The sequence below is a fragment of the Pocillopora verrucosa genome, chromosome 13 (assembly GCF_036669915.1).
Source record: "Pocillopora verrucosa isolate sample1 chromosome 13, ASM3666991v2, whole genome shotgun sequence".
Classification (NCBI taxonomy): Eukaryota; Metazoa; Cnidaria; class Anthozoa; order Scleractinia; family Pocilloporidae; genus Pocillopora; species Pocillopora verrucosa.
In genome coordinates, this window is record NC_089324.1 from 3,297,684 (window position 1) to 3,311,164 (window position 13,481).

Here is a 13,481-nt window from a genome sequence, read left to right on the forward strand (position 1 = left end):
GCATGAAGTACCTACCAATTTCTTCAAATTTTGTAATCTTAAGACCGAGTTTGCCAAGTAGCCCTGGAGACGAGTAAGATGGCGGCGGATTCATTTAGGGACGAACAAATTACACCAACAAAAGTTATTGTCGTTGGAGGTGGTTTGGTAATTTGCCTCTTTTATTTGTATTTTTGGGAATATTTTCTAGATTTCTTATAATATCTCTTGCAGTTAATCGGTTTTTTCAGAAAATGTATGGACATCAATCGAATCAAATATTTTTTTAAGAACTTACGTTTGATCGAATTAAGTTACGTAATTAAGTTACGTAATTAAGCGTGGAAAGGTCCCCCGTAAGTTTTGTCTTAAATTTAAAGAGAGACTGGTAGGAGCTTGTTAATATTTGCAAAATTGAATCAAATAGTTTTACTTTGCATAATGGGTCGAAAATTGGTAATTGCGACATGAGATAGGAAATTATTCTATTTGGTATACATATTTATTAATATATTGACGGAATTTAAACTTTATGAGCCTAAGAGCACACTTTTGATTTTTCATTGCCTTACAATAATTAGGTGGGATCATTATGCGCCATTTTTCTCGCTAAACGAGGATTTCACGTTGACCTGTATGAAGCTCGCCAAGGTAACTAGATACAGAAACATCATGCTGGGACAGCCTGGAAATGGAGGGGAGGGGGGGGGGGGGAAGGGGAGTAAGGCTAGGGGAGTGGGTTGGGTTTGTGTCTATCAGATTCCTTTTAACCCAAGAGTTGGCCCCCATATTACCTATGAGACCCTTTCCTCAATATCTGAGGCAACAATGTTTTACCACTCCAATCCATTGGTGGAGGTCAACTGATTTGTTTTAAAGTCATTTTTATCAGAAATTTTACCCTGTCACTCCCAATAGAAAACAAAAACAATTTCCACTAATGATATACTCTCAAGCAGAAAGGTAAAGATGACAAAGGAAAATATCATTAACCCTAACATCAGTATGCATATTCTCCATACTGTTCTTTATACATTTTCTAAAGTGTGTTAAGAGGGACTCGTCTGACAATCAAATTAGCTTCTTTAGTTGGTGATCATTTTGTTTATTCCTGTGACTTTTATTTGGGATTTTGTGGTGATGTTTTAACCCTTTAATTCCCAGAAGTGATTAACATGTAACTTCTCCCTATGATTTCCAAACATTTTCCAGCAAAAAAGGTAATGAGAATACTCAAACTCATCAAGGAAAAGTTGTTACCCTGATCAAACACCAAGTTCTTGTAACTAATTTACAGGAAAATCAGTGGTAGCCATAAGGGAGAATTGATAATCAGATCTTGGGAATTTAAGGGTTAAGGAGAAATGAGATGCTGGTCACAAATGGTTAACAGAGCTTGGGACCCTGAGTTGAATAAATAATACAAAAACCACATGGTGCAGTCCTCATAAATTTGAATATGGGTCTTTGAGTTGGTATAAGAACCGAATGGTGCCATTCTCATAGGAGTGTATTGTGTTTTATTCTCTGATCAGATCCTCGACTGGTGGAGTTTGTTGGTGGTCGTAGTACAAATCTTGCTCTGTCCACAAGAGGGGCTGAGGCTTTAAGAGCAGTTGGGGCACTGGAGTCAGTAAGTTACTTACCCTTTATACCCTAACGTCAGTATGCATATTCTCGACACTGCTCTTTATAAATCTCCTAAGGTGCTGATGAGGAGAATTTGCTTACCAGTCAAAAGCTTCTTTAGTTGGTGATCATTTCCTTTATTCTCATGACCTTAACATAAGATTCAGGTATGATATTGTAGGGAGAAGCTTGATACTAGACACTTTTAGGGTTTAAAGAGTTAAGGCTGGTTTACTTGTAGGAAAAAATGCTCAGCAATCAAGGATTTCTTTATTTTCAAACCATGTAGGCATGTAATTTTAGGAGGATTGGCAACTTCCAAAATTTCAGATTTGCTGGGGATGACTCTCATCTTATGGGACTAGAGCTAAGTCTTTGCTAAAGTGAGACACCCATGTGGTAAACGAAAATGCTTCTAATTTCCAAGTCCATTCAATGGCCATCCAAGGCAATGTAGAATATCTACAATTTTGAATCTAGGAAGGTGTTGAGAAACATTAGAATTCTCATTCATTTAAAATGTTCAGATTTATTTGCTAAAAATAAAGAGCTGAGCTGATATTCATGTTACAGTTTTCTGTAATATTTTTTTCATTATTCTTAGCAGGACATATCCAGGCATGTTGTTGGGATAAGTAGAATGTAATCTAAGATGTTTAAAAAATGTGATATATTTTGAAGTCTTAAAGATATTAGAATCATTAACAGACCATTCGACAAGTCCTAATTGTACTAAATAATGCAAGAATAATCAAGTTTGGTTTTTATATAACAGATTTCACCTCTGGGTGTGGACATATACGGCCGAAAAATTCATCCCCAATCAGGAGACATAACAACTCTCTTCTTTGAACATGGAGAACATGTGAGGAGTTAAATAATTATGAAGTTTAGCAATTTAAATATGATTTTTGAAAAAAAAGTAAATCCTTTATAAAGGCTTTACTAAAAGGCCAAATTGGCCCTTGGGGCTGGCACTTAACTCCAGTTTCATTAGCACAAAGCGGCTAGGAGTATTGCTACTTCCCCCTAGATGGGATGCAAATCCATTGCAGGGTTACCCCCAGCATATTTGCTGGTACCCATTTGTACACCTGGGTGAAGAGAAGCACTGTGAGAGTAAAGTGTCTTGCCTAAGAACACAACACAATGACCCCAGTCAGAGCTTGAACTGGGACCACTCGATCCAGAGTTAACACACTAACCATGAGGCCAATGTGCCTCCACTTATGACTTGTGAGCAAGAGTTTATTACTGATCTTTTAAACTCAATGCATGCATTTATTTCACATCATCATGCACTAGTTCATAATAGATCACAGATGATGTCAAAAGGTGGTATGAACAAAAGAGTGGCATGCAAGATCCATTAGAATGCATCACAGAGGTTCCAAGCACATTTTGACATCTACTTTCAAGTGATCTATCACTGTGATCTAGTGCCAAGGTGACAGAGATTAGTCTATTTAATTATATGATAAAAAAGCCAAATGTACAGTTGTTATTGGTGACGTTGTGTATGCTTTTGTCCCCTTGAAGATCATAAATGAGAACCAATCAAAATGCCTGACTGTATAATTCAGCTTATCATATATTAAAGAGAGCGGTATTGAGGTCCATTAGAAACCACAAAACCATAGAAAAAAAACATCCTAAACTGCAAAACTGCAAAAAAATGTGAACAAAACCAATACCCTCATGCAAAACTGTCAAAACTGATCAATTTTCACATCCCAGTAATCAAAACCCTTTTTGACTCAATGCAGTGGTGACAAGTGGAGCATATGGAGGTTTCGTGTCTATTTAAGATCAGTGGTGGCACATAATTGCTGCTCAGATGGAAGTGAAACCAGGACCCAAAAAGGAAGAGATGAAAACCACATTGGATACCAAATCTGAAAACCAATCAGTATTTTAGACAAAAGACAAAAGCCAAATGCTAAAAAATGCAAAATTCGCAAACAGCAGTGAACACCAAAACTGAAAAACTGTAAAACCAAAAAAATCGTCTGGTACAAAAACCACAAAAAAGATCTAAAAATAGCCAATAAATTGACCGGAATGAACTAATTACCTTTCAATATCTGTGTGGTCTATTACATTATAGCAGCTATTTACTTCAGTGTTAGTGAAAGGGATTGATTTTTACCTCCACTTTAGTGAATAATTGGTAGTTAGTATATATTAAAAGAGTGGATGTGCTCTGATTAGCTACTCAAAGTCCAGAGTCCTTTGCTGTTCACCTCTGAACAACTCACAAGGGATTTGCAACCATAGATATCGTAATTGTTGCAGGAATAAGTGAGTTAAAATCTTCTTTTTGTGCTTTGCCATCTCACTGTTTTGGTATACACTAAAACATGTATTCATCTTGGTGTTGGCAGCTGGGGGTGGATATAGTGGTGCTTTTGATCCACAGTATAATAAGATGCAATGTTTTTTTTCTCTTTCTGAAGCATCCTATGATGGCGATGGAAAGAAGGAAAGTTAATGAAAAACTTCTTTCTGGTATGGATTTGAAGTGCAATCAGTCATGGTTTGATTATTTTTCTGTTCTTATATACACAGTTTTAAGATAACACAATTTTTGCCCCAAGAAGGCAGGAATTTGAACAAACCAATCTTCAGCAGATTTTAGATATATGAAAATTCACATATTTGCACTGCGGTGGAGAGATGAAATTAAGGGATCCTCGCAGCTAAGAACACTACTGAAACGAGTAGTTGTAAATAGGACCTGAAAAAAATTCAGGCCTGTACATACTTCAGCAGTTGAAATGCCTGTGGGTTGCCTGGGGTAGGGGGAGGTGCTGGGGGGAATGTTGAAGCTTGAATTGATCTGCTCATTATCTGGAGGTTGTCGTGGTTTTCATATATAACATGCTTCCATCTGGAGTATTGCTACTCACCCTGGACAGGATTGATGCTAATTCATTACAGGCTACCCCCCTCTGAGGCATTTTTTTTCAGGCTTGTTTGACAGTTTGTTGGTATCCATTTATACTCCAGTGAAAAGGCAAAGGCCATTTCATGTGAGAGGGAAGTATATATATTGCTCAAAAACACAATGGGATAATGACCTTGCTAGTGTTCAAACCAGGGAACTTCTTGACCCTTGAACTATCTGGTCACTGCATCCTTGTTCTATAATGTTTAATGATGTTAAGTTTACTGGATTTATATTTTCACAATGGCAATGATATAACTCTTTTTCGACTAGTTGCCGAGACCTTCCCTAATGTGCACTTACATTTTAAACACAAGTTGGTGTCTGCAAACTTGGAGAAGGGTCATCTGGTACTTTCATGGTATGATAAAAAGTTGGTCTTTTTTTAGGCCTTTAAGATGCAGTCAATTAATCAAAATGTGCACATTATGTACCGGCCAAAACTAGTCCTTTTGTGTTATTCTCACACATACAAATTGAATTCTCTACTTGTTCTGCATGGCCATTGCAATTAATTGGTAATGCCTAGCAGAAAAATGTGGGTTCTCCCCTCCTGAGCAGACTCATTTTTGAAGAAAGGGTAACACGTAAAGGCCTCAAATTGGTATAAAAGAAGTATTTTCAATAGCCACACCTAGGCTAGTATTTAATGTATTGATACTTTTCATATCAGCCCAGAAGGTATGACTGTGGAGGTAGATGCACAGCTTGTCATCGGAGCTGATGGAGCTCATTCAACCCTAAGAAGCGAAATGATGAAGAAGCCAAGGTAGTTTGAGTGTGTGTAAGAGAAATATACTATAAGTATACTATACTATATATAATATGGGAGTCAAGTCCTCATTCTTTATTCTCCATTTTAAAGCAACGTGTAATTCAGCTTACCCCTACTGCTAAACCCCTTACCCCCACTGCTAAACCCTGGCTTTCATCTAAATCCCTCATTCCCTTACATCTGCCACTAAACTCAAAGCAGATGTTTTGAGCATTGGCCCTTCGTTACAGTGGATGACAAAGGGCCAAACTCTTTATGGTGGCCAATTTATATATTTATCAATTTATATCATTTCACTTGATATGAATAGACCTAAAAAATTGTCCTAATTTCACGCTAGGTTTGACTTTAGCCAAGAATACATTTCACATGGTTACAAAGAATTCCAACTTCTGCCAAACAAGAATGGAGAATATGCTATTGTAGAGGATTATCTCCACGTTTGGCCACGAGATGGGTTCATGCTAATTGCTATTCCTAACAAGGTAGTAATGCTGTTTTAAGTTTATATTGTCCCTTTTTTAAAATTTTTCATTATCTGCTTTAATTGCAAAAATTTTAATGGATTATGTGCTATTTAACAAGATTTGATCCATAGTGGCCAATTTAAGACAAGAAATAGTTTGTTAGTTGTTGCCTGACACTTTACCGAGAGTTTCAAATCAATTTCAATAAAATAACATAATTAATCCAATGCCTTGATATCTTTGATCATTTATTTGGTGTTACGATTGCACGAACCAGATCAGTCTAAAAGTTTTGTAAATATTCCACTAATACAGCAGATTTCTCTTTAGAAAAATTTTTTGCCTATTATATAATACTTATGCATCCCAAGTGACTTGTCAAGGATAAAATCTGTCATAATTTCATCAGTTATTATTCTCATATAGTCTTAGATTATGACTTTTTATCATATAAGTAACATCATTTCCCTTTTTGATGGGTCAACTTATTGTTGTTGTTGTTTTTTGTTGCAGGATCCATCTTTTACTTGTACTCTTTTTATGCCATTTGAAAATTTTGACTCTTTGAAGACAAAGGTGAAACCCCATTGCTATCATGTCAGCCTGACATTACATTAAATTACACCAGACAACATCACATGAAATCACATCCTGCCATGCCACATCTTATCACACCATGGGAGGAGTAGGAGGAGGCACCATGCCACATCATATCACAACAAACTTCATCATATCACACCATGCCCCAGAACATGACACCAAACCTCCTCACATCACATCACATGTACCACATAACATCACATCTTACCACACCTTATAAAATCTCACCACACCACCTCTTATGATATCATGCCACACCACAACACATAACATCTTACCACATCACATCATATGAAATCGCATCATACCATGCAACATGTCCTGGCCTCATGTCACACGTACCTCACCACATAACATCTCACCATGCCACGTCACTCGACATCATTCCACTCTACACCAAATCACATCACATCACGTCTGATGAAGATTTCATTACATCACTTGTCATCACACCATATCTCATAATAAGTAAGATTTGCAAACTTGTGTTAAGTATTAACTTTACTGAGTCACAGAAATTACTTATGTGGATGGGTGGCTAGTACCAGCTTAGTTTCATGTATTTAGATGACAGAAGACTGATTTTACTTCAATTTTCTTCTATTTGCATAGGAGGATGTTCTGAGTTTCTTCAATTCTGTTTTTCCTGACTTTGTACAACTGATGGGAGAGTAAGTTAATGTCAGACTCAAACGTTTGTTTGGTGCATCTCTTGGCTGCTTTTTTAACCTTGTATGTTTGGTATTTCTGTTAAATTGTTAGGGAGAGAATTTTGGAAGATTTCTTTAAAAATCCTGTGTGGCATACGGTTTCAATAAAGGTAAATAGCTGCTAACGGCATTAACATTGTCCGGCGTAACTTACGTAATGGAATTTTTTTTGACCCAAGAGAAGCATAAAGGCTTCAAATGAAGGAGGGGGCTGCAATCAAATTGGTGGGGGGGGGGGGGGGTGTGGAGTAGTTCAGACTGGGTTGTCAAACTTCAGCCTTGTTTAAGAAGAAAAAGATAGATTTTAAAAAAATGTTAGAGGTACAACTTGAAGTATTGTTGAAGCTGCTGTTGAAAGTCTCTTGTCCAGACAGACACCACATTCAAGATGCTGAATAGTGAAACACCTTGCTGTACTGAACATATATATATTTCCTCGACTTGATATACAGGTTTAATCTTAGGATTCTGAACAAGTAATGAGGGATTCACAAGATTCATTTTACACTTTAGTACTCAGCTATCAATATCGAAAGATTTGTGATTGATGCAAAATCATCTATTGTATCGAAAACTGCCCAGACGATCTCCAATTGTCAAAAGAAATAAAATTTTATTGAACATTCACCAGGCCAAAAATGGAAGGTTTCCCAAAAAGTCTTTGACACATCACGATAGAAAAAACAAATGTTTGATGGATTTGTGTTTTCAGAAAGGAACATAGCGGCAGTCCTTTCTTGTTTTAGCTCAAAGTTTGCACAGCTGTACTTTTTCTTTCTGGCCCTGCCCATATCTTTGGTTAAGGCCCTCGCACGGGAATTTTTTTTGTAAGAGATGAAAGTGCAAAAGGGACTATACAAGTCACGTATTAACTTTATTTTCCTTCTCTCGTTTGAACCATGCTATATTCTGCTTTTATCCACAGTGTAAACCTTACCACTTCTCAGATAAGGTGCTCATTATTGGTGATGCAGCTCATGCCATGGTACCATTCTTTGGACAAGGAATGAACTCTGTCAGTAGCTCCATGAGATTTCTTATTTTTGTAATAATGTACGATCGGTACCGAACTTTTGGGCATTTCCAAATGTGATGCTAGTCACAAAGAACACTTAAATGATTTTGCTTGCATTGTGTTCGTCTTTCGCACACGCCCCGAAGGTAGCATTTTGCAAACTAGAAATTAAAACATAACAAAAAAAAAGAATTATAATAAGTCCCTTATTCGATGTTTTATTTTGTTTTTTGGTTCATTTCTTGTAGATTAGTCCACAACTCACAAAATATCCATGCATATTATATGTGGAACAATTGAACAAGGTGTATACACTCGATTGCAAAAACGTTGACACTTTAACAAAGCGTTCACAATAAGCGATGAGACTCTAGGGCTCTCTGGGTACGGTATCCAGTCACCTCGCCACCAAGCAGACTCGCCACCAGCGAACTCGCCACCAAGGAACGATCTCGCCACCAACGTACTCGCCACCAACCACCAATAAGAGAGATTAGTCGAGGACAGTAGGATGTTCGGCTGATAAGTCTGTACTCAAACTTTATAAACGTATGTTGTCGAAAGCACGTTCGAAACCGATAAGTTTGTTCGCTTGTCTGTACTCAAACTTTATAAACGTATGCTGTCGAAAGCACGTTCGAAACCGATAAGTTTAGTTTTAATACAACTGCTATCGAGTTTCATTTCATCACTTATTTCTTCCCATGAAGTTTCATTTTCTCTCAAGTAAGTTTTTATTCCTCGCATCGAGTTTTGCAATTTCTCCTCGCTTACGTGCAAAAGACAAACACGATACGTTTCGATGTCAATGAGTTAGGAACGGAACACATCTAACACGTCGCTGAAGGTCATAATTGAAATACAGACAAGCGCACAAACGTATCGGCCGATTTGAATTGTACTCGTTCGAACATCCTACTCTCCTCGACTACTTTATTCTAGTTTATCTCTTTATTGGTGGTTGGTGGCGAGAAGACTTCGCTTGGTGGCGAGTACGTTGCTGGCGAGATCGTTCCTTGGTGGCGAGTTCGCTGGTGGCGAGTCTGCTTGGTGGCGAGGTGACCGGTAACCCTGGGTACAAATATACATAATAACCACCATAAAGAAGATTTTTCATGAATAGTGAGTAAAGTGAATCTCGGATTATGTATCTGCGTGAACATTTTCCATAAAGCTATTGAGTCTCATCGTTCATGGATCATACTTTTTAGGTGTCATTGTTTTCGCAATTGAGTTAATAGTTACTCTACTGCTAAGGAACATGTATTATATAATTCTTCCTTGATCTCTCTTTTATTCTAATTTCTTTTTAGGGGTTTGAAGATTGCCTCATTTTAGACAGATTGTTGGACAAGCACGGCAATAACTTTGGTAAACATCACCTTAGTGTTGTTACAGATTGGAATCTTTGATTCTTTTAATGGTTTTGCTGTTGATTGACCGTCAATAATTTCATTACATCCATTTTGAAATCACCGGTGATCTTTGCAATCTGATTGGCTCTCAGCAGTGCGATTTATTCACAAATCATAGTATTTTTTGCTCTGAATTCCATCTTTTCAGCCAATGAGAAAGCTTTACTCAAGCGCAACAACCTATTAGATTTCAAAGGTTGTTTAAAGTAACCAATCGAATTGCAGGAAATTGAATGACAACTTTTGAAACTTTTAACAAACCAGCGTTAGTATGGGATCATTCAAGTAAATATTTGTACAGACTAGAAAATCATGTATCTGAGCGACTGAATTTTGCAATTTCAAAATAGATGTAATTAAGTGGTAACTGAACTTCTTGTCGCGCAATTCTGGTCTGAGATCATACCTGAGACTTCGGATCAAACTCGCACTGCGTGCTTGCTCCATTTTGAAATCACACTTATGATCTCAGTTCAAATTGTACTTCACTCAGTTCAGTTACTGTTGTAAATTATTGCATATTTGACAGGAGCTGTCTTGGAGGAATATTCTAAAGTTAGAAACAAAGATGCAGAGGCTATTTGTGACATGTCTATGGATAATTATTTAGAGGTACATTATACTAATTGTGGGGTAAAACCCATCATTACTATTATTTGACAACAAACGAACGCTTACAAGAATTGATTAAAAATTATTTAATATCACTTTTCGTATTCTTTGACGCTTAAATACATGTTTATCCATAGAAATAACTGTTCTTTCACAACCCTTCATTTATGACTTTCAGACTTTCTTGGATTTTATTTTGTTACTGTCAAAAATTGACATGGGGGATGTTTGTCCCCACCTTTTGTGAGGAGACTTGCGAGGGTGATGCACTGCGTCATGCGTGGCGTACATGTATGCAAACTAGACATTCATGAATTTGGATCAAAGCTCTGATGGGAGACTTATTTAGTTTCACAGTGCCTGTTCAAATTATTCCTTTACTTGGACAAGTTTTTAGTTTATTTTCTTAAAATTTACTATGTTTTATAATTCTGTTTTTCTTTTCTTTTTTTATCTCGTGGGCAATGCCTCACATGAGTCCTTGTTTCCTGTTCGCACCAGCCCTTTTGGGTCCACAGCCTTTTTTCTGCTTTTCTCTCTCAAGATATCAGCCATTGATTAGCGACTATTCTTGGAGAAGCAGTTATACCCCAAGCTGTTGCATGCTACTGCAACTGGCATGAGATAGTCTAGAGTGACTAGCCAGGGTCAAAATTTAACCCAGTGTTGCATTTTTTTTCATATTTCAGTTGAGATCATTGGTCAATTCTTTTTGGTTCCTTCTGGAGAGAAAAGCGATGTATGCATTAAACCGGTTGATGCCCAAAACTTTCATTCCGCTTCATACTATGGTAAGACTTAAAATTTTAGAGAAATTTTTGAAGGCAGGAAAGCCATTACAATACGCACAGAACCAACATTGGTGAAGTATTGTTACCCAATGTTGCAGGGTCAAAATGAAACCTACAAATACCCTTAATCCCCTATTAAATATGCTGAATCATTGCTGGCAACGTCTCCATTTGGCCAATATCGGTCTCTTTTTTTACTAAGGTTGGACCAATACTGACAAGTGATCAATGTTATCTCTGCCATTTTTCCACAATTAGTCATCCATTTCGCTAATATTGAAACTATGATGGAGTTTACCACTTCGTCTTTTTAGTCAAGCTGAAACGAAGCCTAGTTTTTTTTAACACTGATATCGCATGGGAATGACTGAACACTCAGGAAAACCGCTCACTATGTAAATATCTCTCAATGCTGTCACCGATTTCGCCAATACTGGAGCAATGTTATTAGCTACCCCTATAGCCAGCATCGATAAAGACAGATCTTTCTTCATAGGTAACGTACACACACATACCTTATCACGAAGTGGTTAAAAGGAATCAGTGGCAAGAAAAGGTGAGCGACTTTTTCCAAGTCTGATTCATAAGAAAGTTATATAATTATGCCGGAAAGGACACGACAGAGGAAATAAAAAAGGCAGTGTGGTTTCATTCTTGCAATAAGCTGAGAATTTTGGATGAAGTGTGGCAGAGGGTTTTAAACAAGGGTTCTGTTTTGTAGCTGAGATTTCGCAGATGAAAGAATGCAAACATTATGAAACCACTTTGGTCTGCCATGACAAAGACTCAAATCAAACTGTCCTTGATTTTTTTTTTTTTTCAAAACAAAATATTTATTGAATTATTTTCCTTGAGAGTAACAAAGTGTCCTACAAAGGAAAGATAAGGAACTGTGTTTGAGAGCATAGAAATTTGTTAATACCACTTTGGCATATTTTTAAAAGGTCTTGTAAGAATAACTTGAAAGGAAACTTGTGAATAAGTTTTGAGCGAGGCAAAAACATTGCAGCGGGTTTGTAACACAATGTGAATGTTGTCACGTTTTTTTTTTTTCAGATGGTACGCCTTCTTCTTATGACGGGCTCAATAACAGGGTTAGCTGGACTTATGGTGATTTTAAAGACTTGGAGATTTCGAATAAGCTGAAAAGAAAAGAAAGCATTACAGTGCATCCGTTGAAACCGGGGTAGCCCGGACAAAATAACGTTTTAAGAACCTTCTGTGACCCGTGACAGAACTTGTGGAGGCTTTTATGCATTGTGGCTTTTCTTTGTGCAAGTGTCTAGGGCAAATGAAACACACTTATTTTAACACGAAGAGTAGAGATCCACAACCCATATCTTTATGAATTTAGTATTTTATTATTTTTTTTCTTGTAAGTTCTTGTAGTCTACGTGATGTCTTGGGATGCGAGACACACGTAACCCTTTACAACCCAACATCATGCATGCATATTCTCTACAGCGTTCTTTATGCATTTCCTAAGGTGCTGACAAAGAGAATTTTTTAACAATCAATAGCTTCTTTGGTTTGTTATCGTTTCTTTTATTCTTGTGACATTGATGTGTGATTCAGGGGTGATATTATAACAAGAAATTAGTATAGTAAAAATTTTATATATTTAATACGGACTGTCAATTGATGACAAGTTAGGGTTAATGTTGAGTTTGGGGAGGGGTAGGTGGGCAGTTGCCCAGATACTGATACTGATCCTTTTACAGAATTAAGGAGAATTTTCAGGACTCGTCGAGATTTAGATATAAAGAGGTTTTAAATTCAAAGTATGAAACGTGAAGAAATAAAAAGAATATTTTGTTTTTCTTAGCCATGAACCAAACTACCACTTCTTTCATTTAGCTTGAAAATATGACCACAAACTGTTAACCCTTTAACTCCCAAGATCTGATTGTTAATTTTCCTCACTAGCTGCTATGCATTTCCTTGTAAATTGGTTACAAGAATATGGTGTTAGATCAAGGTAACAGCTTCCACCTGATAAGTTTGAATATTCTCGTTACCTGTTTGCTGGATAATGTAAGGATATTTATAAGGAGAAGTTTCATGTTGATCACTTCTGGGAGTTAAAGGGTCAAGTTACTGAGACTTCGCAGACAATTCATGTGGCTGTGCATGAAATATCGGCGTTTGTTTTTTAAGTTCGCTGTTATGACTGTGAACGAATTTTTTTATTCTGAGTTATGCGCGTTACATTTGTAAGTAAGGTTACTTCAGTACAATACCGAGTCGCCTTTCTGGTGCATGAGAACAGTGTTCTTGCACTGAGCTGTCTTCAGCTCGACCGCTCATGACTTTGAATGTTACGTCGGGAAACCTTTCGGTTTCCAATCGATTCTAACGCGTGAAACTTGAACCCGAACTTGCTGAGATTTTAGTCGACATCGAAGTTAGTTCCCAACGATACCGAACAATTCTACAGTTCTTCCATCCTCATATATATATGTTAATTATCGGAGCACTCGTAAATCTTCGTGCACAAGTCGGATATGTTCGGGTATTTAATTATGTTACAGTCACCTTCGT

General features: G+C 37.1%; 1 protein-coding gene across 1 annotated transcript; it reads left to right on the forward strand.

The window, feature by feature from the left end:
• The first annotated feature begins 69 nt into the window (after positions 1 to 69).
• Positions 70 to 12,760, forward strand: LOC131768365 (kynurenine 3-monooxygenase). Its single transcript, XM_059084102.2, has 17 exons — positions 70 to 147; positions 561 to 630; positions 1,515 to 1,612; positions 2,384 to 2,473; positions 4,065 to 4,116; positions 4,829 to 4,916; positions 5,229 to 5,324; positions 5,671 to 5,815; positions 6,311 to 6,373; positions 7,010 to 7,068; positions 7,160 to 7,217; positions 8,033 to 8,122; positions 9,436 to 9,493; positions 10,067 to 10,149; positions 10,839 to 10,940; positions 11,437 to 11,496; positions 11,997 to 12,760. Exons 1-17 carry the CDS (start codon positions 79 to 81, stop codon positions 12,084 to 12,086), a joined length of 1,371 nt encoding a protein of 456 aa, XP_058940085.2. The 5' UTR covers positions 70 to 78; the 3' UTR covers positions 12,087 to 12,760.
• The last annotated feature ends 721 nt before the right edge of the window (positions 12,761 to 13,481 follow it).